This window comes from Macaca mulatta, chromosome 16 (genome assembly GCF_049350105.2).
Source record: "Macaca mulatta isolate MMU2019108-1 chromosome 16, T2T-MMU8v2.0, whole genome shotgun sequence".
Taxonomy (NCBI): domain Eukaryota; kingdom Metazoa; phylum Chordata; class Mammalia; order Primates; family Cercopithecidae; genus Macaca; species Macaca mulatta.
The window spans coordinates 73,304,878-73,330,099 of record NC_133421.1 but is presented as its reverse complement, the minus strand read 5'-3'; the positions used below and the strand labels follow the sequence as shown (position 1 = coordinate 73,330,099).

General features: G+C 53.9%; 2 protein-coding genes across 10 annotated transcripts in view; both read right to left on the bottom strand.

Annotated features, from left to right (window-relative positions):
• KCNH6 (potassium voltage-gated channel subfamily H member 6) overlaps positions 1-8,334 on the bottom strand; it is a 28,572-nt gene extending 20,238 nt beyond the window's left edge. For 8 of the 9 annotated variants that reach the window (XM_077972370.1, XM_077972372.1, XM_077972376.1 and 5 more), the window contains exons 1-4: positions 7,965-8,334; positions 7,085-7,315; positions 1,175-1,336; positions 885-1,090 (exon numbers count right to left, since the gene is read on the bottom strand). In XM_077972370.1, coding sequence (XP_077828496.1) covers positions 885-1,090; positions 1,175-1,336; positions 7,085-7,315; positions 7,965-8,040 — 675 coding nt within the window. In that variant the 5' untranslated portion in view covers positions 8,041-8,334. The remainder of the gene's footprint in view (positions 1-884; positions 1,091-1,174; positions 1,337-7,084; positions 7,316-7,964) is intronic. The other variant, XM_077972377.1, reaches the window with a different exon arrangement.
• Positions 8,335-11,928: 3,594 nt separating this feature from the next.
• Positions 11,929-24,736, bottom strand: LOC144335566 (angiotensin-converting enzyme-like protein Ace3). The gene is given in 16 exon segments (XM_077971053.1): positions 11,929-12,071; positions 12,074-12,292; positions 12,695-12,879; positions 17,702-17,725; positions 17,727-17,822; positions 18,296-18,394; positions 20,943-21,087; positions 21,211-21,434; positions 22,042-22,077; positions 22,079-22,212; positions 22,304-22,401; positions 22,491-22,682; positions 23,416-23,559; positions 23,719-23,806; positions 24,045-24,203; positions 24,575-24,736. Coding segments are annotated over 16 exon segments (2,148 nt in total).
• Positions 24,737-25,222: the final 486 nt, after the last annotated feature.

Here is a 25,222-nt window from a genome sequence, read left to right as displayed (position 1 = left end):
CCTGGACCCCTGGCTACGGCTTATAGCTTTGTCTGTCTCCTGGGGCCAGAACTACTCAATGTCAAATGGGTCCCCAGAGACCATTTAGTCAATGTCTCTCCTGCACATGAAAGCCCTGAGGTCTAGAAAGGGGGCTGGTAGTTTCCCTGGCCAAGATCACACAGGGAGTCAGTGCCAGGACTGTGGTCGCTGGAGCCTCCAGCAGGGCTCCTTGCATTTCCCTCTGGAATGGTTAGGCCTATTTCCAGCCTCATGAAAAAGGACAGCAGGGTGAGCTGGAGCAGAGGACCCACGGAAGCCTGCCTTGGGGTGGCCAAGGAGGAGCTGCAGGGGTCCTTCAGGGCCTGGCCCCCAGGAAGCTGATTAAAGATAGCTGGAGGTGGCAGCCCTGCCCTGCCCCACCCTGCCTGTGTTCACATTGGAAGGAAGTAGGGAGGGTGGCTTTTGTCTCAAAGGCAAGGGGGTGGCACAAGGCTGGGACGCCCGCATGCCAGCTCTCCTCTCAGTTTGGCCCTGGCATGTCTCCTCTCTGCCTTTCCTTCCCTGTGACAGGCTGAGCCTTGGGCAGGACCCCGTGGTAGCCTGCATGTCCACTCGCTGCCCTGGCTTCTCCAGGCCTAGGCGTCAGCATCGTTCACAGGCCCTGCTGACCCCAGCCTCCTCTGGCTCCAGGAGCTGGGCACAACAGCTGTGACCTCAGGCAGACCTGTAGGTCTTTAAGTCTCAAACAGGACAGGACACCTGGGGCTCGAACCAGATATTAGAGGCTGGACAGGCAGGATCTCTTTACCGGCCAAGGCCCCAGAAGGGCCTGGGCCCAGAGCCTGGGAGAGGACCCTGGAGGCCTGGCACAGCTCCGCACACCCTGCTCTGCAGGCCCGCACCTGGGTGACCTTCTCAGTGACGTTCTGTGTCCGCTCCACCACCTTATGGGGCGCGATGATCTCAATCTCCGTGGTGGAGCTGGAGCGATGCTTCTCCAAGTTGAACTCCACGAAGTTGAGTGTGAACTGCGGGATCTGGCTGATGGTCCTGTACTTGCCCCTGCCTGTGCCTGGCCCTGGTCCGCCCGGCCTGCCGTGAGAGCCCTCTGAAACCAGGGCCAGAAGTCAGAGCAGCCAGGACCAGGGGACCCTCATGCGTCCCTCCCACCGCCACCTTCACCCTGCCTCACCGGAGCCCAGGAAGCTCTGGGACAATAGGCGCTGGGACAAGCTGCGGCTGCTGCGCTTGGCCAGGAGCTGGGCCAGGTCCTCGAAGTTGAGGATGAACATGATGACAGCCCCGTCCTCATTCTTCACGGGCACCACGTCCACCAGGCAGCGGAAGCTGGAGGCTGCAAACACCATTGGGGGGATGGGGAGTGGGCCCTGAAGGAGTCCCCTCCTGCAGTGATCTGGCTAGGGAAGGGGCTGAGTGAAGGTCAAGTGAAGGGCAGCCACTGGGGTGAAGAGGCCTGGACAGTGACCAGAGCTACTGGGCAGAGGGTGGGTAAGGCTGCACAGCTGGTGCTCCACCCACAGGGCAGAGGTGGGGAGAGCGGCTAAGCTGCTCATTAGGAGATAAGGTAGCATCAGATCAGGCCCAAGTCCACGCTCGGCCATCAGCTCAGAGCTTAACCTCAAGGTCTGCTTCTGCTGTAATTAAAGCTGAGCAGATGGGGGTGGATTAAGTGGGGAGGTAAGGCTGGGCATTCTACCCCATGGAGTTGGGTTGGCCCTGGGCTCTCTTCCCATATTCCCATCCTGCAAAGATGCCCTGCTCCTGTGATGCGGGGAGGAATTCGTTGTTGAAAGTACACTAAGTGCTGGGCATGGGGCCAGCTGGAATATTTGGCCTCAGGAGGTCTCTGAGGGGCAGGCATGGACCCCCATTCTGCAGAAGAGAGCCTGGGGTTCTCAGAAACTGACTTTCAAGGGCTGGGAGGGAGCATGGAGAGAGGATCCCTGGTTTTGCAGGATGCAATAGCTTGGAAAAGGGAAGGAACTTGTTTAGGAGGAGGGTGCTGGGGCCAGAACCAGGCTGCTGCTCTGGGCCTAGGAGGAGTGTGAGGTCCCAAGACAGGGCTGGGCCCAGGGAGTAGGCAGAGCAGTGGCCTGGGCGCCAGAAACGGAGGAGGATGTCCATGTGGGGACAAGGCAGGCCCCTCCAGCCACCTTTCCCATCATCTTGGGCAACCCACACCCAGCAGCTGGCTGCCCTGTGCCTCTCAGGCTATAGACTCTGCCCCTTCAGGGTCTCGCTGCAGCCCCCTTCGGTGGGTGGAACAATACCAGTTAAAATGTCCCATACCTGGTCAGGCGCGGTGGCTCATGCCTGTAATCCCAGCACTTTGGGAGGCTGAGGCAGGCGAATCACTTGAGGCCAGGAATTCAAGAACAGCCTGACCAACATGGTGAAACCCCATCTGTACTAAAAATACAAAAATTAGCCGGGCGTGGTAGTGTGGGCCTGTAGTCCCAGCTACTCGGGAGGCTGAGGCAGGAGAATCGCTTGAACCCAGGAGGCTGAGGTTGCAGTGAGCCAAGATCATGCCACTGCACTCCAGCCTGGGTGACAGAGGGAGACTCTGTCTTAAATAAATAAACAAACAAAATACCCCATACCCAAGAGCCCCAAGCCGGGCACCCCATGAGCACCCTCTCCATGGGAGTCCTATGTCCCTCAACTCAAACTGTTGGCAGGTATCAGGCCCAAAGGGCAGGATCCTCATGGGGCAGGGGCCTCAGGTGACCATGCAAATGAGAAGGCAGAGCTGCACTCCCTGAGGGCAGGTTAGGCTCTGCTTCACCTGTCCCAGGTGTTGTTTGTTGACTGAGTGGATGGAAGCCGATGTGTGGGGGACGCAGGCCGGACGCTGGTGGGAGTATCGCTGCTGTGGAACTCACTGGAATGACTCTCCACCAGACTCCTTGTTTCATCCTCAGCCCCTCCTCACAGCCATCAGAGCTGGGGTGCAGCTGAGCCACCCCTATCCTCCCTCTCGCTTTCCTCCCCGGGGAGTAGGAATCTCCCGTATTGGATTTCTGGACTCCCAGGCACCAGGCAGCCATCTACCATCTGCTGCCTGGGCCCAGGGGAGACATCCACACCGGGGAGAGGTGCCTGCCTGCTTCACCCACTCCTGGGCGCACAGTGCTACAGGCCCAGACTCCCAGGCCCAAGCCCATCACTCTAGTCAGCCTGGGGCATGGCGACACTTGGACGCTGAAACCTGGATAGGGAGCCTCCTTGGCCAGTGGCCTGGTACACTGCTCCTAAGACCAGATTATATTGTCAATCTTTCTGGCACTGCAAAGATCTGGACTGGCAGGGGTCGGGGAGAGGGCAGAGCTGGGCAGAGGGGCAGAGGGCCTCCAGGCTCTCTCAGCTGCTGGGCGCTGCCAACGAAGTCTTGGAGTGGCTGCACCCAGCAATTGATGTTACTGGAAAATTGATGCAATTGGAAAATTGCGGCTGGGAATGGACCAAAGACCAGCCCGTTATAGCAGTGAGGGCTGGGGCTGGGGTGGGGTGTCGGTGCATGGTACCCCATGCCCCGCCCCCATACCTGCGGCCTGTGGGGTAGGCAGACAGGAGGCTAGGAGGATTTGGAAGAGTGCAGAGCATTCTTCGAATGCCCCAGGCTGCCCCAGGCTGTCCTTGCTTACCTGTGGCTCAGAGCCCCTACACAATAAAAGCCCACATCTAGGTGACCAAAAGTGGGTAAGTATAACATCTCAGGTTATGCCCAGGAGTGGCAGTGTTCCCATGCCCTCGCTGGGGCCCTGGGGGAGGAACCACAGTCTCTGCCCGCTGTTTCCTTTCAGGAGCTCCTCCCAGCACCCCCCTCTCTGACCAAGGGCAGCAGGTTTGTCTGCCCCCTGGGAATTCCCATTCTTTCTTATCCTCTAGGTTTGTACTTTTCTTAGCAAAGGCACCCCACTTCTCTACCCTGGGACACCCCACTTCTCTGTGTTCTTCTCTCCCTCTTGAATGGGCTCCTTCCTTCAGTTTCCCGGCACTCACAGCCTCCTTGTTGTCTTCACCTCTCTCTCCTAATGCACACCCGATCCAGCACTGTGGTGAGCCCCCAGGGAGAGGCTGGTGCTACAAAAAGCTGCCACTGAGAGAGTGGCCACTGCATGCCACCTCCTGGCTTGGTCCTCCTGGCATTCATGGGTGTGCATATGGTAAACATGGGGGGAGAGTGGGGGTAGACAGCAGCCCCTTGTCCCATCCTCCTCATCAAGAGCTGAGGACTGGAGAAGTCCCAGGACTCCTCTGACCTGGCTTGGGGACTCTGGTTTGGAATCCTCAGAGAAGAGGACCCGGGAAAGGTAGGCTGGGGTGGGCTCTCAGGCAGGTGCCAGTGCAGGGCAGGCATGGGTGACACTGGGGGGATCTGAGTGCTCTCCTTTCTTCCCTCCAAACTCTCACCGGTTCTAGTCCTGCCACATCCCCATTCCTCCTTATCTGTTAGGTTCTCACCACTCCTAGCAAAGGCAAATAGAGGAAGAGCCAGTTTCCCAGGGGTCTCTGAGCTGTCTCCTGTGGTATTTTTGCCAAGTGCCCTGGCCTCTTTGAGCCCAACTGTCTGTAGCTGCACAACGTGGAGCTATGTGAACACAAACCCTCCATTTTGACTTCGAGAATTTTCAGTGGATTACCCCTTTAGAGGAAAAGAGGATTATGTATAAATCAGCTAGAGATCTGCTCAGGACCCCTTCCCACCTCCCTGGAGTTGGGGGTTGGGGGGGAAGGGAGGTACTGACCCGAGGAGGAAGGAAATCACCATTAGGATGCCCCTCAGCAGGACTGTAAGATGTACGTGAATATAGTAAAAAAAAGGATCATGTGCCAGCCTGGGCAACATAGTGAGACCTCCATCCCTACAAAAAATTAAAAAAATAGCCAGGTGTGATGGTGCACACCTGTAGTCTCAGCTACTCAGCTACTCGGGAGACTGAGATGGGAGGCTGCAGTGAGCTATGTTCTTGCCAGGCTGGGTAACAGAGCAAGACCCTGTTTAAAATAAATACATAAATAAATAAAAAGGATTATATGCGGTCTGTGGTCAGAGTGGACCTTAAGGTGAACATCAGTTATCTGAGCACAACATCCTTCCCTTGGTGTAATGCAGGCTGGGAAGCTCACTTTTCTGGGCTTCAGGACAATTTCAGGAAGGTTCAGGTAATCAAAGCCTTGGGCAATAAGATAGGGAAGGGCCGAAGGTGGGATGGGAGTAGATTGGGACTTATGGGGCACAAGGTATGTGGGTAATTTCCCATTTTCACTGAGGGTCTGCCCCCAAGACAAGGTTCCTAGGTTCCCTTCTGAGACCTGAGGAGTCCCACAGGATTCTGATCTGAGTCCTGATCTCAGGGGGCCAAGGCCAGGCTTTGACTTCTGCCCTCTGTCCAGACACCTGCAGGGTGCTGAGGGGACCCCAAGAGCCATCACCTGACATCCCTTGGAGTCTGGGATCAGGTATAGCTCTAGTGTCAAGGACAGGAAAAGTAAGGACCTGCTGTACCTCACCCCCCATTTCCTGCTGTCCCATCCTGTTCCCCAGGACCCTTCTCACTCCCCTGACTGCCACCTCCTCTCTGCAATGATGTGAGGAGGTGAGGTCACAGCTTTTAAAAATATTCTGACTTCATTAACCCTGTGAGTGCTGCCACACTAAGCTAGATTCTTCCCAGTCCCCCCCGGCTGCCCCTGCATGCTGTACTTCCCACTGCCACTTACTCAAGTGGCAACAGCAGGAACAACCAGGACCTACCCGAGAAGCGGTAACTCTGAGAAGCCTGCAAACACACACACACACACACACACACACACACACAGGTATGCACTTGTAAGCACACACACACACACAGAGGCACACACATGCAAGCACACACATGCTCATGTTCCACACACTCCAGGCTCCTGAAACCTGGGCTCTCAGCACTCCTCAGTCCCGATCCAGAGACATCCATTCTTTATCTGCACTCAGGTGGCCTCATGCCTGCCTTCCCTGGGGACTTATCTCTCCTGAGCACTTCCTTCCCCAGAAATCCTGCCTCTAAACACAAAGACACCTGGGGTCCTTTCTTTCCTCTTGGGGTTACTCAAAAGAAATCTCTGAGGGAGGAATCCAGAGACTTGGGTTCCAGTCCCAGGTTGGACTCTATCAGTGGGATTTTGGGCAAATCCCTTCCACATCTATGAAATGAAGGGATTTACCTAAGCCAGTGGTTCCTAAAGTAGGCAGGACATCAGAACCACCAGGGAGATATTTCCGAATATACCCGCTTGGCCTCATCTCACACCTTCTGAGTCAGCCTCTCTCTAGAGAAAGCATGTTTTGGGAAACATGCTCTGGGTAATTCTGATGCAGAACCAGGTTGGGCGCCATTGATTCAAGAGATTTCCAAGGACATTCAGGCTCTTTTCCTCATTCCCACCCATCCTGCCAGGTCCAGTGAGGACCCTGCGGTCCTGGGGAGTGGGGGAGGATTTCCAAGGGCTGCTGAGCTCTGTCTTCAGTCCCTGACCTATGCTTCTGTTCTGCTTGCAGTATGCTCCAGCTGGCAGTAACAACCCAAACGCCATCTGAATGAGCCTCCTGGTCAGGGAAAACTCCAGACCCTGTCTCCCCAAAGAGCTAAGACTGGATGAGGCAGGCCCACCCCACTTTCCCAGCCAAAAGCCACCATGCCTTGCCTGGCCACAGAGGCCTTGAGGTGGTGACTCCTCTAATCCCTGGAGCAGACGGAGAGGAGGGAAGGTTAATTTCCATCCCAGCTGCCTGACAGCTGGGGCTGACAGTGACAGAGTGGAGAGCCAGGAAACCAGGGACACAAGGGAGGGATGGCAGAGTGGGAGGCCCTGCCCCAGGCCAGGACCAGTGGGTGGCCCAGCCTGATCCCTAGCTCCTGCAAAGGACCTCAGAAGGCGTCATATCCAATGCCTGTGGAGGAACCAAGGCCCCTACAAGAAACAGGGTTTGTGCAGGCCCTTTGGATCCTGGGTCAGTGCCTTCTCCAAGGCCACCCTGGCTGGACAAGACAGAGGGCCAAGCCTGCCCTGCAAAGCCTCTGGCCTGAGTGTGCCTCACCATCCTTGCGGTAGTAGAGGATGTCCACCTTGCACTCCTCAGCCCCCAGCAGGGCCTGCGCTAGGCGAGACACAGCGCTGCTTGGTGTGTTGGGGCCTGTGAGGAAGTCGCAGGTGCAGGGTTGCTGCATCACCTCCACTCGGGAGTAGCCAAAGAGTTCACAGAAGCCATCGTTGCAGTAAATGATGGCGCAGTTCTCCATCTGAGCATTGGCGATCAGGAACTTCCGACCTGGGGTGGGAGGTGGGAGGCAAAAAGTCCATGGGAGCCAGGATCCGGAGGCAGGGAGGGAAAGATCATAAGGACTCTTGGGGGCAGTAAGGGGAATTTAGGCAGAGGAGCAGGGCAGTGACCAGAACGAGGGAGGGAGTCAGGCCTGGGGATTGTGGGAAGACTAGGGCAGTGAGGGTCATGAGGTGGAAGGAAGGCCCAAGGCCTCCTGGAAACAGGAAAAGTGTCAGAAAGGGAGGCAGGCATGTGACCAGATGGGGGTCTGGCCTGGGAAAGCTCCTGGGAAGACCAGCGCCAGGATATGAAAAGGAAGGAAAGGAAGGACTCAGGAAAGCCTCTGGAGGACGCGGGGGCGGGGGCGGGCAGTGGCTGGAAGGGGAGGTTCGGACTTGGGGCACCAAGGAAACAGCTGGGGGTGGGGAGGGAAGGGCTGCACCCTGCTCCTTGTGTTCCAGAAAAGAGGACAGCATTTAAGGCGAGCGGGTCCCGCTGGAGGAGAAGGTGTTAGGGACATCAAAGGAAGGATTTTGCATTCAGTACCCGGCACTCACCACCTTGCCCGGTTAGAAGTTAGTAAAGGGGTCCGGCCCCCGCTTTCACGGAACCAGGACTCCAGATCGTCCCCCCGCCCCAACATACACACACTCACTTTGGCCCTCGAACTTGCGGATGATGGTGTCCAGGTAAGTGTTCTGGGGAGCGACGTGGCCCCTGCGGACCGGCATCTTTCGGCGGCGGCCCCTGCCGGGAGCCACAGGCGTCCCCGGCTCCCGGCGTCTCTGTCTGTCCTCGGGCTCAGCAGCGTCCGGCTCGGGTGGGCGTCGCCCCCGGGCTCCACGCCCCGCCCGCCAGCCTGCGTGTGCCCTCCCCTGCCCTTCCCTCCCCACTCCTACCCCACCTCTCCTTTCCTTTCCTGCGCTCTCCTGCCCTCCGCTCGCCTCCCTGGCCCGCGCCCTCCTCGCCTCCTCTCCTCTGAGACGGCCCGGGAGCTGTCCTCGCCTTGGTGCTGAAAGAAGCCGCGCGCCGGCGGCGGAGAGGGGGCCGCTGGGCGGGGCAGTTTCTCTGGGACCCGACGGGGCTGGGGCGGGGCCTTGCATCCTACGGGACAGGGCGGGGCAGGGCTGGGGTCCCGGCCCTGGAATAGGGCAGGTGTTCTCTGGGGAGCTGCTTCTGTTCGTGTCGCAAGGGCCAATAGCCTCAGCGCCTCTTGGATCCCCTCCCAGTACCAAAGGGAGTCTCCCTTCCCAGTGCAGGAAATCTCCCAGGCAGGAGGGGGGCTACAGAAAGGGTTGTTAGGGGCCTCAGGTGGTCTTTGGCTGAAGGCTTTCTTCCGGGTCTGTCCACTGGGTCCGACCCTGGCAATGATACCATTAGGCCTCTGGCCTGCTCTTACAGCAAGTGACCTCCAGCTCAGCTGAGACCTAGGTCCCATGCAGAGCTCCTGTTGCCAAGCCCAGCCAGGGCCTGGTCCTGGGAGGAGGGGATAGGAGTACACATGAAGGTGTGCAAGAAATATGCAATAAAGGCCAGGTGCAGTGGCTCATGCCTGTAATCCCAGAACCTTGGGAGGTAGAGATGGGAGGATTACCTGAGGTCAGGAGTTTGAGACCAGCCTGGTCAACATGGCAAAGCCTGTCTACTGAAAATACAAAAATTATCTGAATGTGGTCGTGCCATCCTGTAATCCCAGCTACTCGGGAGGCTGAGGTGGGAGAATCACTTGTACCTGGGAGGTGGAGGTTGCAGTGAGCCGAGATCGCACCACTGCACTCCAGCCTGGTAGACAGAGCAAGACTCCATCTAAAAAAAAAAAAAAAAGAAAGAAAAAGAAAAAAAAAGAAAAGAAAAGAAAGAAAGAAAGAGAGAAGGAAGTATGCAATAAGGTGCCTTCTTCAGAGGCCTGAGAGCTCTTAGCATACAGGTACATCTTGGAAGGAGAACAGATTTTTTTTTTTTTTTTTTTTTTTTTTTTTTTTTTTTGAGACAGAGTCTCGCTCTGCCGCCCAGGCTGGAGTGCAGTGGCGTGATCTTGGCTCACTGCAAGCTCCGCCTCCCGGGTTCACGCCATTCTCCTGCCTCAGCCTCCCGAGTAGCTGTGACTACAGGCGCCCGCCACCTCGCCCGGCTAGTTTTTTTGTATTTTTTAGTAGAGACGGGGTTTCACCGTGTCAGCCAGGATGGTCTCGATCTCCTGACCTCGTGATCCGCCCGTCTCGGCCTCCCAAAGTGCTGGGATTACAGGCTTGAGCCACCGCGCCCGGCCAGGAGAACAGATTTAAAACCACCTATTAGCAAGTGATCACTGATAAAAGTGTCTGAGTACTGAGTACTGATTGAAAATGAACACACTAGAAAAAGCAGATGGGGGTGGGATGAGGTTTATTGAAAGAGGCTTCCTGGAGAGGAAGGGGAGAAGCTGAGCACCTGGGTGGGCTTGTAGTGCTGCAGAGGGTTTGGTGAGCAATTTTGAGCCTCATCTTGGAGGACAGGCATTCAAATGGGGCGTGCACCTTAGGCAAAGGCCAAAGGTGATGTCAGTGCAGAGAGGCTGGGGTGAGGGGAACAAGGGGGCATGGGAGAGGTGAGTTTGGAGGAAAGAGGTAATTAATAAAGACCCTCAGATGCCATTTTGAACATCTGGATTTAATTGATGAACAACCAAGTTCTTAAGCAATTAGACATGAAAGAAATATTCTGGTGACATAAACTCTACAATGGTGGGTGGGGGAGGGAGGATAGACAATGAGGCTCAGCGAGGTTTTTGCTGGAGTCCGGGTGACAGGCTTGGAGTCCTGGGATGTATGTGCCTTTGTCATGCAGAGCCACAGTGCCTAGTGGTGGCCTCTTTGGCCACTGTGGCTGGCGGATGAGAAGGGGGCAGAGATGTCCTGGCTGCCCCTCTGTTGGACAGGCTGGCTGTGGAGGAAAAGAAGGGGCTATTTCTCATGAGCTCAGTGCATGGGGTGCTGAGCTCTGAGGAGGGACTTGGGCAGTGGGACATTCATTCATTCATTCATTCATTCATTCATTCATTCACTTACTCATTCCATCAATTTCCAAGTCCTTTTGTTCACCATGGCCTGTGCTGACTAGAGTTGTTACTAGTCAGCACACTCCTGATGTGCATTCAGCTCTTATAGAGCTGATAGTAATAGGGACAAATAAGGACATTATGGCACAGAAAAGTAAGAGCAGGGACAGAGTCATCAAACGAGGATGCTGTAGAGCCTGGGGCTGGAGCAAGTGCTTGGGCTCAGCCAGATCTCAGGAAGACCTTTCGAAACCTGGACAGAGGTAGGGTCCATGGAGATCTCAGCCTAGTATCTCTGTCCCCTGAACACCTGACTTCAGGGCTCAGATTCTTAATTCAGAGAGACCTGGTCTCCTCTTTTGGCCACCCTCCCACCAGCTCAGTTGCAGCCAGGATACCCCTTCTCTGTAGTTACTGGCTGTAATGCTCTTTCCCCTCAAGTCTTCCCTATTCTCTGACACACACTGACTTCCAGCCTCCCCAGGAGTCCATGGAACCTTCATCCAGACACTTTGAATCCCCAATATTGGATGTAGCATCCTCGTGGCAGGCAGACCCAAGCTGAGGATAATGAACTAGGAAAGGCAGGGGCAGAGGCCTTCCCATTCTTTCCCCAGTCTTGTTTCTAGAACACTAATTTCCCAAATATTCTCCTACAGTTCTCTCCTTCCTGTCCTCCCCATCCCCCATTGAGCCTGAAAAGGTGCTGTTTGTCCTATGCTCGCTCCCCAGGGCAACGGGCCAGGCAGCAGGTGTGTGTGTACGTTGAACAAGGCCATCTCCAGAGCAGAGTGGCTGAGATGAGCTTTGTTTAAATATTAAAGAAGTCAATCATTAATCAAGCCTGGCTCAGTGCCCAGCAACCCACTGTCTCCATTTGGAAGGGCTTAGGCTGGGGCAGGGAGAGCCATGGGGCAGTTTGTGAGGCTACTTGCATCTCGACTGGTCAACAAAGAGCTTTTGGGGGCTGGATTATGTAGCCCAATGCAGGGCTGGCCCAAGGATTAGCAGAAAGATGTGCTGGTTGGTATAAAAGCACAGTGCTCATAACCTGGGCACTGGTGATTCGTAAAGGAATGTCCTGTTCTACTTGAGTACATTTTATGTACTGTGGACTGAAGCAGAGTCCCTTTTCTAACCAGAGCAGAAGTGGACTAAAGCAGAGTCATTTTTCTAACCAGAGCAAAGATTCCTTGGGCACTGCAGCCCCATAACTGGGCTACTGAAGAAAACAAGGCTGTGTGCAGAACCAATTCTGGGCATGACTTGGGGTGGGGGCTGGTTTGCAGGGACACAGCCATTGAGTCAATAAAACTTTAGGTCCTGAGCCACCAGGGGAAGGAGGTTGGCCTGAAACCCAGGACACACATAGAATCAAATAGAGCCAGTTTTTTGTGCACACGGCCTCACATACATGAGTTTGCAAATACACAATTACAATGTCACATGTACCCAGATCTGCCACAGCTGAACCCAGCTATAATTGGGCACTATGCATGTAGGCTGTCCCTTCCTCTTCCCCCCAACTCTCTGGCTCAGCCTCCCTCCTCCTGCCCCCCAGCCTCACCAGTCTCACTGGTGTCTAGTCCCAGCTCCACCATTCAGCTCTTACCCACAGAGGCTTCCTGCTTTACTCTGTGAAAATCCAGATGGCCAGGCTGATTGAGCACAGCATCAGGACAAGGCACAGGCCCAGCAGCATCCACTGTCTTTTAACAGTCTGGCAGGTTCCATGGCTCTGCCCAGGAAGTAGGCATTGGGCAGTGGGCTGAATATCTCAGTGTCTTGGGTCAGTGACTGTTTTTCCAGGGAGTGCAGCCTGCAGGCCAGCCCCAGCACCACCAGAGACATGACAAAGCCCAGGGCCAGCAGCACCCAGTACCCAAATTTAGCCTGGTTGGGGTCCAGCTTCAGATTCAGGAATGTCACTTTGTCTGTGTCTTTTTCTGTGAAAGACATGGGAGTATCATAGGGCAGGTGGAACTGGAGAGGGATCCCTGGGATCTCCTGTGGCTGTCAAAGGAGATCTGATTGGACTACATGCCCCTGCATGCGAGGGACCAGAGGCAAGATGCTGACCCTTTGCTCAGATGTCAGCCTGGAGGCCTAGCTGGACAGTGTGCAAGGAAGCAACTGAGCCAGGGGCTGGGGCGTGGGCGGTGGTCTTGGCTGAAGCTGCATCAGGCCTGGTACAGACAGGGTCCCACAGCAGCAGTGCTGTGCTGGTTCAAGCCAGGTCATGAATGAGCCAGGGGTTAAGGCTGGGTAGGGGTAGGTACTAGGATAGAGCAGGGTAAGGTGGAGCCTGGGGCTAGCCCAGAGCTGGAACCAGGGTCAGATTATCAAACCTTCAAAGGAACAGCTGAAGTCTGGCCAGCCTAGGATGTCCCCTTGCTGCATGTTGTCAGTCACCAGCCAGTTCAGTAGGGGTATGAAGTAGGTCATGAGGGCCTTTATACACACCTCAGACTCCCCAGTCAGCATCTTTAGGACCTCTGGCCATGGCTTGCTTGAGCCCAGCTTTAGAGCATCCCTGGGGGAGTGGATGCAGCTGTGAGGCTGTGTGGGGGCATCAGCTGGTGCTGCTGAGGCCCCCAGTGCACCTAATCCTGGCCCCAGCGATTGGCCAGCCAGAACTTTCGCACAGAATTCGGCATAGTGGATACAATCACAAGTTTGAAAGAAGACTAATCTGGGTTTGAATCTCAGCTCTGCCATTTAGTAGCTGTGGGGCTTTGGGCAAGTAACCTTTCTGAGCCTGGGTTTCCATATCCATAAAATGGAGATGATAATGGTATCTACCTCGAAGGGCCATTGCGGTGATTAAATAAGCCCGGTGCTGGGGAGTGTAGCATGCAGGCAGTACTTGTTAACTACTGATGATGATGATGATTACTAGTACTACTGGTAATACTGTGATGATTATTATTCTCCTGGATTCAAATAGGCATAAAGTCCTGAGACACTGTTACCCGTGAGGTGCTCGATGTCAGTAGATAGTGGCAGCTCTTCACCCCTTTCTGGTTTCGGGAGGGTTTGGGAGGATTAGAAACATCATGAGCGTGGGAGGTGCTCTGCACACCACCTGTAGTGCTGCACAAATGTCAGCTGTGTTTCACGGCACACCCAGTCTTTAGGCCAGGTGGTTGAGCTTTACGCTAGGTCCCTTGGGCTCACAGTGGGAGTATGAGGTGTGCTGAAGCCAGGGCTTCAGGCTTCTCCACTCCAGAGCCCCCAGAAGAGGCAGTGGTGGGCAGATATTGATCCTTCCCAACCTGTTGTTCCTTGATCCGACCAGGAGAGAGTTGGGATCCAGAGGCCCAGCGGTCACAATTTGGGGTCTAGACTAACAGGGCCCAGGCTTAAACCTGACCTAGCAGTGCTACTTATGGACTGCATAACCTTAGGCAGACAACTTAACCTCTCTCGGGCTCAGTTTCCTCATCAGTAAAATGGGCTCCATGAATACCTGCCCTCATTGTGATGAGGACTAAGTCCCACAATCATGAAGGAGGGTTTGTAGCTTCCAAACGCTTATGCACATCAGCTAATAAACAACTGGGAAATAATGAAGGGGGGAAACCAAAGGTCAGTGGGGCCAGAAACCACTGGTGAAGAAAAACCACAACTAACTCTAGGTAAGAGGTTCTGATGCTGGCTCCTGGGTAAGAGGAAGAACCTAGTAGGTGAAAAGCTTCAACCATTGAGAATCTACCCATTTAAAAACAGTCCTTCAGGCTGGGCGGGACAAGATGTTTGACCAAAGGCCAGCCAACAGCCCTTATGGACAGGACATGAGACCAGAGAGCAGCAGAGGTGACGACTGGATGCTGCCTGGAGCTTTCAACTCCAAAGTAACAACAACACACCCCATGGACAAGGTCAGGCCCACCACGGCTGGTGGGGTGAGGCTGGGGGACTTTGAGAACTTTGACCAGGTGCAATTCAACCCTCCATTCCCAACAGAACCAGCCCAGAGCCTGATTCAGGGCCATTACGTTTAGGAGGATGAATCAAAAGTAGCAAAACCAAGTTTTAAGATCAATTAGGCAAAAGAGCAGTCAAGAATCTTTCTCTTTTACCCCGCAAGCACTCGCATCCCCTCTCCCCTCCACAAACCATATTCTGCTCTGCTGCTATTTCATCATCTGCAAAGGTCATGATATCCTCCTTACTCAGAAACCTCTCCTCTGCCCATAGCTCAGAAAATGCTATGTGAAGTCCTAAGCCTGGATTCAGGGTTTTCCCTGACCAGGGGTCTGGCCAGGGACACACAGGGACTGGTGAGCAATGACAAGAGATAACTCACTGGCCACATGCTTTGGTTCCAAGTCAGACCCTGAGAGCCCTGTGCACCTTGAGTGGGGTGAGGGTGGGAAGTGGTGAAAATGACTGAGGTCAAATGTCCCACCAATCCAGTGGGATGAAAAAGGTGAATTGATGTAAAGAAAACAGATATCTTAGCCAGATGTGGTGACTCACGCCTGTAATCCCAGCACTTTGGGAGGCTGAGGTGGGTGGATCCCTTGAGGCCAGACGTTCGAGACCAGCCTGGCCAGCATGATGGAACCCCGTCTCCACTAAAAATACAAAAAATAGCCAGGCGTGGTGGTGTGTGCCTGTAATCCCAGCTGCTCTGGAGGCTGAGGCACGAGAATCACTTGATCCCAGGAGGCAGAGGTTGTAGTGAGCCAAGATAGTACCACTGCACTCCAGCCTGGGCAACAGAGACTGTCTCAAAAAAGAAAAGAAAAGAAAAGTAAGAAAAGAAAAAAAAGAAAAGAGATATCTGCTATTTTTTTCTCTTTCTTTTTCTTTTTTTTTTTTTAGACGAGGTCTCACTCTGTCGCTGAGGGTGAACTGCAGTGGTGTGATCTCAGCTCACTGCGGCCTTGACCTCCGAGGCTTAAGCGATCCTCCCACCTCAGCCTCCTGAGTAGTTGGGACTACAGGTATGTGCCACCATGCCTGGCTAAATTGTGTTCACTTTTTGTAGATACAGGGTCTAACCATGTTGCCTGCTCTGGTCTCAAACTCCTGGGCTTGATGGATCCTCCCATCTTGGCTTTCCAAAGTTTTGGGGTTATAGGTGTGAGCCACCATGCCTGCTTTCTGCTATTTCTTGCACACTTGCATTTGAGGACAAAACTCCCTCCTTGGTTCCCTGGCATGACCTCCTAATCCTCTTTCTATGTTCACCAAAGCCCCTTTCTATTGCCTGGTATTATGAAATTTATTTGTTTATTTATTTTTTTGAGATGGAGTTTCGCTTTTGTCGCCCAGGCTGGAGTGCAGTGGCATGATCTCAGCTCACTGCAACCTCCGCCTCCCGTGTTCAAGCAATTCTCCTGCCTCAGCCTCCCAAGTAGCTGGGATTATAGGCGACCACCACCACTCTCAGCTAATTTTTTGTATTCGTAGTACCGACGGGGTTTTGCCATGTTGGGCAGGCTGATCTCGAACTCCTAACCTCAGGTGATCCGCCAGCCTTGGCCTCCCAAAGTGCTGGGATTACAGGTGTGAGCCACCGTGCCCGGCCATGAAATTTATTTATCCTGTGGTTCATCCTCCCCTGTTGGATGCAGAGCAGCTGGTCAGTATGGAGACAAGTAAATGTTTACTGAAAGAATGAATGACAGGCAGCCAGAGATATGAATGCAAAGAGCAGAGAGGTGCCCTTATGTTCAACATGTTCAGAAAAGCTCAAGGCTGGGCAATCAGCTAGAATAAAGTCCAGAGACATGAAAGGATGGAAGACCAAATCTACTAGAGGGACAACAGTCATGCAAGGTGAAGCCCTCCCTAGAAGCAAAGTCCAGGGGATCAGTCCTGAAACTCCATCTGGCCTGGTGGTTAGAGATAAACTGCATGGTGGAATCAAAAATATGCTCATTAAATTTGCAAAGGATACTAAATTTGTGGCAGTGTTAATCCTCTAGGAGACAGGAATAAAGCTCAAGATGACCTTGACCAATTAGGGAAATGGACCTATTGAAATCTGTTGAAATTCAACAGGAAAATGATCAAGTCAGTGGGTAAGCGCCACATCTCCAAGGTTGGGGTGCTGATCTTGGAACCAGTTAGACCTGGATCTAAGCTCACCAGGGACTGTATTCTTTGACTAATGGAGGCCAACAGGGTGAAAGATAATGTGTTCTGGAGTCAGTTATGGGTTCAAAGCATGACCTTGCTTCTTGCTAGATGAATGACACACAACGACACCACCTCTCTTGCCTTCAGTTTCATCATTTGTAAAAGGCAGATAATAATATCCACTTTGCAAAGTTAAGAGCTATTATTCTAATATGAAACATTGTAAGAGTATTCATCAGAGAGTGCCCCCTGTAGTAGTAAATGCTTCACATTTTCAGTTCAGTCCCCTACTCCTTCGGGGTTTGCTTTAGGACTAAAAACCACTGCCACGTAGGTAGGCATGGAAAGAATAAGCTAAACACCAAGTGCAGAGAAAAAGACTCAACGGTCAAAGTGGACCACAGGCTGACCAGAAGCATGCCAAGAGACTACTGTGAAAGCATCCTGGATCAGCCTGGGAACTGGATTTGGGCACCTCCAAGAAGAGATGGGAGAAACAGACTGCACTCAAGGGTATGCCAAGTGCTGCTGAGAGGGTAGGTCAGCACCTTGTAAGGAAAGGATATGGGAGATTCAGATGGAAGGCTGAAGCCTGAGGTAGAACCCCAATGCTGGCTTCCTGTCTGGGACAGTTTGGCTTACTGCCGTGTGTGTGTGTGTGTGTGTGTGTGTGTGCGCGCGTGCATGTGTGTGTGTGTTAGTGGGAGGGGCTAAACAGTGTCTTTTCTTTCTTTCTTTCCTTTTTATTTTTTTGAGATGGAGTTTCACTCTTGTTGCCCAGGCTGGAGTGCAATGGTGCAGTCTCGGCTCACTGCAACATCCACCTCCCAGGTTCAAGTGATTCTCCTGCCTTAGCCTCTCAAATAGCTGGGATTACAGGCGCCTGCCACCATGCCCAGCTAATTTTTGTATTTTTGGTAGAGACGGGGTTTCATCATGTTGGTCAGGCTGGTTTTGAACTCCTGACCTCAGGTGATCCACCTGCCTCGACTTCCCAAAGTGCCGGGATTACAGGTGTGAGCCACTGTGCCTAGCCTAAGCAGTGTCTCTGAACACAGAAGGCTACACAAGAGGAAATGGGCTCTGATTAATGTAGGAAAGACTGCAGTCTGACATGAGGAAGAACTTCCGCTAGAATATAAGCTTAATAAAGCTCTGCTCAAGGTGTCTAGTGTCGTTGGGGGTGGAGAGGGAGCCTGGAGCAGAACTTCCTTAAAGGGAGATGGGGGAGCCAAGAACAAATGAAGGAAGAGGGCACTCACCCCAGGAGCTCCCCGGCAATCTTGGTTGTAGATGTCACACTGGTGCAGTGGACCCATGTGGCCTGAGGCTTTGCACAGTGTTTCATGGAACTGGAACTGGAGCACCAGACTGAGGAAGTATCTGTTTGAGAAACGTGAGGGCAGGCTAGGGAGTGGAGACCAGGAGTGGGAAACTCAGAGCCACTTGGGACCAGGCAGCTCTGACATGCAGTGGCCACAAGGGCCACATGTCAGCAGTCACTGCCTAGGCGGAGGCTCCTTGGGCAGGGCCTAGCCTTGGGCTGACCCTAGAGTACTGGGGGGCTCTCCTTCTCTAGCTTTCTGAACCAGCAGTCACCCCAACCCTTGCCCCACTCTGACCTGCCCTCCTCCAAGGGACAACAGGGATGGTCTAGAATATTCCCATCAGCTCTGCCCTCTGCACAGGACCTGATGCAAAAGCTCAAAGGATTCTAGGTCAGAGACCTCAGAAGGCTGTGCAACCCAACAGGAAGAGATGGGCAGGGGTGCAGGGTGACATTTGGACCTAGGGCCTTCCTGCAAATCCTCGCTCCAGTTCCCATGCCCCTCAACTCCTAGGACCCAGCCCTTTACCATATGTAGGGCACACCAGCAGAAATGTGGAACTTGGCACCTGGATCAAAGTCTTCCTCTGAGTGAGGAACAGGGGGCCATAAGCCCTGGTATTTTAACCTGGCAGGGAAAAGCTTGGTGGTGGTGTCTGGCAGGTTCTTGGAGCCTCTCTCTTTTCCTTCCTTCCTTCCTTCCTTCCTTCCTTCCTTCCTTCCTTCCTTCCTTCCTTCCTTCCTTCCTCCCTCCCTCCCTCCCTCCCTCCCTCCCTCCCTTCCTTCCTTCTATCTTCTTTCTTCTCTCTTTTTTTTTTTTTTCAGAGTCTTGCCCTGTTGTGCAAGCTGAAGTGCAGTGGCGTGATCTCGGCCCACTGCAACCTCACCCTCCTGGGTTCAAGCTATTCTCTTGTCTCAGCCTCCCAAGTAGCTGGGATTATAGGTGTGAGCCACTACACCTGGCCTGCCTTTTTCTTTCCAAAGCACCTGCATGTCTATCAAAATTGGACTTGGCAGGCTGAGGATACCTAATGCATTTTGATTGATTAAATAAATGAAAACACATGGGATCGGGAATCAGAGTAAAACAATAGCAGTTAACACTGACTGAGCACTTCCTCTATGCTCAGAACCACGTCCGGCTTTCCACATAGACTCACGCATGCACTCAACACCGTCCTGGTCTCTGGAGGAGGTACCAGTGGGGGAGCCGGGGAGGCAAGGCCCCTGCTTACATCCTAACAGTGGAGGACAGATTACAGACCAAAAAACAAAGTCGTTTCATCTAGTAAGAAGTCTTGAGAAGAAAACAGAGAAACATCCCTGTAGGGCAGTACTACTATTATTCCCATTTTGCAGATGAGGAAACCAAGGTTTGGCGATCAGGGAATTGGCCGCAGGACACAGAGCTAATCACAGTCGCACCCTGATGACCTGAAGGTCTGGTTTTGCCCCTCTGAGCTGTGCGACTGTGGGAAAGTTGCTGATTGTCTCCGAGTCTTGTTGTAAAATGTCTATAAAATGGAAGGAAGTAGGCTGCGTGTGGTGGCTCACACCTGTAATCCCAGCACTTTGGGAGGCTGATGTTGGAGCATTGTTTGAGCCCAGGAGTTTGAGACCAGCCTGAGCAACAAAGTGAGACCCTGTCCCTAAAAAAATACAAAAATGAGCCAGATGTGCTGGTGCGCATCTGCAGTCCCAGCTACTTGGGTGCTAAGGCAGGAGGATTGCTTGAGCCCAGGAGGTCAGGGCTGCAGTGAGCCATGATTGCTCCACTGCCCTCCAGCCTCGGCAACAAAGTGAGACCCTGTCTCAAACACAACCTTCATCATTGGCTCACTGGAGCCTCTGAACCATCTCCAAGGTCAACAGAGTGTCAGGAGCTTCCCTCCCAGTTGACAGGGCCTTATTCAAGGCCCAGGGAGTTGCCACCCCTCCTGCTTAACCCCTGGGTTCCATCAGCTAGGGTGGTGGGCAGGGCTGACAGAAGCCTCCTGTGGGTGCCTCAGATGGCCTATTAGGGTGACCTTAGAGAGGCACAAGGTCAAGACTCTGCCAAGCCCACAGGGGGGACCTGCTCCTGAAGTCAAGGGTGGGAGTAAGAGGACAAGGGGAGAGAGGAACTCCCAGCTCTGCCACCCGTTGGTTTGCTGTGTGACCTTGGGCTGGTTTGTGACCTCCCATGAGCTTCAGCTGCTGCTTCTGTGAGCTGAGCATTTTGAAATGATCACAATGCAAGGTGGTTGTAAATGTTCAAATTCAACATAAAAGGCCGGGCACAGTGGCTCATGCCTGTAATCCCAGCACTTTGGGAGGCCTAGGCAGGCAGATCACTTGAGCCCAGGAGTTTAAACCTAAAAAAAAAATTACATCTCTAAAAAAAAAATTACACAAAACTGGCCAGTGTGGTGGTGCACGCCTGTAGTCCCAGCTACTCAGGAGGCTGAGGAAGGAGGATTGATTGAGACTGGGAGGTCAGGTCTGAAGTGAGCCGTGATCATGCCACTGTACTCCAGCTTGAGTGACAGAGCGAGGCCCTGTCTCAAAAAACAAACAAAAAAAGTAAGAGCCTGTTTCAGAGCCAGGAGCGCCCCCTGGCAACCCCAAATCACACTGTGACCAGCAGACTGAAGCTGGTCAGTCCAAGGCCTGGCAGATATGGAGAAGCCCTGGTCACAGGCATTTATTATCCCATCAAATGGCCAGGGGTCAGTGATGAGGTGTAACCTGGGGGTCCCTCACTCGAGAGTGATGCCTCCCAACTGCTGGTGGGTTCCCATGGCAGCTTGGGGAGTGTTAAGCCCAAGGCAGGCATGTGTGCATTTTAGGGGCCTGCCTATCTCCCATGGGGAGTCTTTCCCCAGAAAGGAAAGTGCTCAGGCCCCCGCACACCCCATTGCCTGGCACCAGGAAGGGAGGGAGGTGTGGGAGGGCCTGCCTGGTGGTTAATGCTCTGTGATTGGAGAAGCCCAGTTGCAATCATTGTGTAAGCTTCCGAGCCACCCAGAGAGCAAGTGGGGTCAAACACCAGGGTCCATTTTTCACAGATAAGGAGACTGAAGCCTAGAAAGGCTAAGAGACCTGCTCAGTGCCTGTGTGGAAGATTATAGAGAGGTTCTTGTGCTGCAGAAAGTCCTGGAAATGGCCCATCTGGTGGAAAATAGTAACAAACCCACCTGAGGTTCCACCACTCCTGATTGTAGATGTCTTTCCGAATGCTGCCGTCAAAGACCTTCCAGTGAAACAGGTCCATCAGGTAGCCGAAGGGGATGAAGGCAATCTTCTCCAGGGCAATTCGCATCAGGAAATTGACTTCATCCTCTAGAAAGAGGGTGAGGGCAGTCAAGAGGTGACCCCTGGGATCTTCCCGTAGCTTTGCCCGAGAGCCCTGACCCCATCGAGCCCTAGTGGCGGCCCCAGGCTTGGGCCCTTGGTCCTCATCACCTGAGTCCTGGTGCTTGAGGCTGAGCAGGCCTATGTTGAGCAGGTGCTTGTGGGAGGAGGCCGAGAGGGTGATCACAGACCCCACAGCCTCTTCAAAGGCTGAGTTGGCACCTTCACAGAAGATGATGGAAAGGTTCTTGTACTGCAGAAAGTACTGGATACGGCCCATCTTGTGGAAGATGGAGAGCAGGTCTTCTATGGTCACTTCCGTGCACTTCTTTATTATACAAGCAAAGGGCATGGGTTAAGGAGCATGGAGAAAGGGAGTTTTCCCATTCGGACTCCTCGAGGGATTGTGTGGTCAGGTTGGAGCCCAGATAGGGCTCTGCAGTTGTTCTTTTTGTTTGTTTGTTTGTTTTTGAGACAGAGTTTTACTCTGTCCCCCAGGTTGGAGTGCAATGGTGCCATCTCAGCTCACTGCAGCCTCTGGCTCCCAGGTTCCAGTGATTCTCCTGCCTCAGCCTCCTGGGTAGCTGGGATTACAGGCACACGCCACCCCACCTGGCTAATTTTTGTATTTTTAGTAGAGACAGGGTTTCACCATGTTGGCCAGGCTGGTCTCGAACTCCTGACTTCACGTGATCCACTGCCTTGGCCTCCCAAAGTGCTAGGATTATAGGTGTGAGCCACCACGTCTGGCTGGCAATTGTTCTTTCTCAGTCTAGGCCCCATATCCAACTAGCAACCAAGCCCTTTGCTCTCACGCCACCTTTCCTTCTGTATTTCTCGCTTGCCTTTCCCCCTCCCCTGCCCCGGCTCTCCCCCGCCCACACCTAAGACAAGCAGAGAGGGGAGAGGAGAGGGCCAGGTGTGTGGTACCTCCGTGAGCACCCGAAGTCATCGTCAAGGTAGAAGTTCCATGCAGAGGTGACACTCCACCTCTTGCCCATCAGTTGGCCTCGTCAGCATCAACTTTTTCCAGAAACTGGGTGGGGCAGGCAGCAGCCCCAGGGAGGTGAAGAATTTCTCAGAGTCTTCAAACATTTTCTCTGATTTCCAGTGCTGGGGGAGAAGAGGGGATATGTAGGGCGCTGCCTTGTTTGCCCAAGGATGACGATGGGGAGGGGCAGGGACAGACAGGCCAAGCACTAACCTGGCCTTTCATGATCTTTGTGACATCTTCAGGGATCTTCTTCGGGAAGGGCAGGACCAGGTCTAAGATGTTGACCGAGGACTGAGCCCACATGTTCCCTGGAAGAAGAGGAGAGGGGCTAAGGGGAGGCTGGAAACAGTCTCTGCCTTTATCTGGCACTCACCTCGGCCACCAGCAGGGCCTTTACCCCGGAGGTGGGCAGGGATGGGCCCCCTCAGGTCGATGAGCTCGGGCCCATAGTGGCGGTGGAGGGTCCGGTGCATGTAGGCGTGTAGGTTCAGCTAGAGTGGCCGCAGCTCCTGGAAGAACCGCTCCAGGTCTTGCTTCAGGGTGTCTGACTCATACTTGGAGCGCCACAAGGCTCCCATGTCTTTGTAACCTAGGACAGGAGAGAGGACTCACTAGGAGCTCACCATCTCACCCTTTACCCCTGGCCTAGCTGACAAGAGACCCAGACACCTTCTAGGGAAGCAACTCAACCTCGCTGACCCTCTGGGTCTTCTTTGGCAAAACGGGGAGAATACCTGCCCATTTTGGAAAGGCACTGAGCAAAGTCCATGATCCGAGCTCCTCACCATGCCTGCAAGGCCCTGAGTCCCCTCTCATCCCACCTCATCCTTAGCCCTGCGGCCACCTGGGCTTCTTTCAGGTCTTCCAGAGCACCAGCTCCTCCTGCTGCGGAGCCTCTGCCTAGGATGCTCTTCTTTCACATCTTGCTCCCCCTCTTTTGCCCATCTTTCAGGTCTTGGATAAATGTCAGAGGCCTTCCCTGACCACTTATCTGCAGCAGCCTCTTCTCATTCTCTTTCTTAGCAGCCCCTTCCTATTCTGCAACACCCCAGGTGGTAGTGAGAGACCGGTATTTACTGAATATGGTCTGCCTCCCTGCAGGACCGTAGGTGCATGAGAACAGGCACCTGTCTTTTCACCTGTGTGTCCTCAGAACCTCCCCAGCACCTAGCACATAGGTGCTCTATGAATATTTGGAGAGCCCAGCTGCAGGGCTCATAGGTCCTGCCTCCAGGGCCCTATGGCCGCCTTCATCCTGGGAAAGCTCAGCTTTGCCCCTTCCTTGCCATCGCTCTGAGCCCCGTGGCGTCCTGTCTGCTCACCATTGAGCTGTGCAACCTTGTTGCTGAGCTCCACGTAGTGCTCGAAGGTGGTGCGGATCTGGCGGCCCATGGCATCCCACCAGCCCTGCCAGGCCCATAGCAGCTCCTCTTTGTTCCTGGAGGTGGCCATGACTTCTTCGAGTTCTATGCCCAGAAAAGGAGCCATGGGGGACCCACTCCCACCTACCTCTGCCCTCACCCTCCTGGCAATAAAGGAGGGTGGTTGAGGACTGGGAGGGGCCCCTGGAAGGGACTGAGTGCTGGAGATTCTGTGGTTGGGTGGGACAGGGCTTGGGTGTTCACCAGGCTCCAGGGACAGGCAGGGCCTCTCATTCAGGCACACCTGGGCCATACTGTATGTCATCTCCATGTCGGCCAGAAGCTCGTTATACTGGGGGGACAGGTGTTACCCAGGGTAGGCCAGTGCCCCTGGGCCTGCCCTCAGTGCTCGCCCTCAGCCAGGAGAGATCGGCACCCCCACCTCTACTCCTCTCCTTCTCCAGAAGAAGTTCTGATCTTGCCTCTCCTCCACCCCCTGCCTCCCTTCTGCCCCAGACACTCTGGCTGCCCCACCAGACCCCTGGGGCCAGGGAGCATGTGCCCAAAGGCCTGGGGGCTCCATCCATCACCTCCCACAGCTCGTCCTTGGGCAGGGCCACCTTGTCTATGTTCTGCAGCTTTCTCAGCATGCGATTCAAATCCTGGTTCTGGAACTGGGCGACCTTAAACAGGCAGGCCCGGGTGCCAAAGTAAATCATGAACTGGGACCTCTCCATGTCCTTGTGCAGCTGCAAAGAGGGCCAGCAAGGTTGGGGGACAGGGGAAGGGTCCCACTTGACCTCCAGGGCCATGGCACCCTAACTGACTCCCTAATCCCATTGGCTTAGGGAACAAGATTTGCTAAGAGGGAGAGGGCAGAAACCTGGGTCCCTAAAAGCAAGGAGGTGAGATTTACAAAGGACAAGAAGCAAGAGATTCTTGACTGGAGAAAGTTTAGGGCTTCCAGGAGGCCCAGAACTTGCAGCCCGCTTTGATATGTACACTGGGGCTTCCCTAGTTCCTCTTGCTTGGGATGGGGGCAGGAAGTGTGGTGCCCCATGGTCCCAAATCCCTGAAAAGAGCAAAGAGAGGAGAGGCTGGGGTGGAGATGACACCATACCATCTCCTCCTGATTTTTCCTGGTGATGTTGGTGACATAGTGCCAAGTGGCCTCCATGAACTGGTTCAACACAACTTTAGCTGTTTGGTCATAAAACTGCAGGAAGATCTTGGTCTTAGTCTCATTGTAGAAGTCATCTGCAGGGAAGGATATGGGCACCATGTGCTGGGAAGGTCCTGTCCCCACCCAGTCCCCTTCTCTGGTCCCATGCTTCTTGGGGTCTCAGCCACACCTAAACTATGTTCATCCTTGATCCAGAGGCAAGGCAACAGCTGCCCGTAACAGAGGAGCACAAGTAGGGAAGGTCCAGGGCGAATCTGTCTGCACCCATGACCAAGAAAACAGCAGAGCTGGATGAGGCTATGGGCCAATCACAAGCCAGCTCCATATTGTGACATCAAGGGCCAGAGGCTCAGCCACAGAATGTTAGAACTGGAAAGGCCCATCCACCTCCTGGTCCAACTGTCCCCATTTTACAGGTGGGGAGACTGAGGTCCAGAAAGTCAAGCCAAGTGATCTGGCTCATGTGGTTAGCTAATGGCAGAGCCAGAAGGAGGAACCGGGGTCTTGACTTTTAGGCCAGAACTTGTTCGGCTCTCCTTGGTCACTTTTCCCTGGGGCTGGAGCCACCCTTGGGTTATGGCCAGG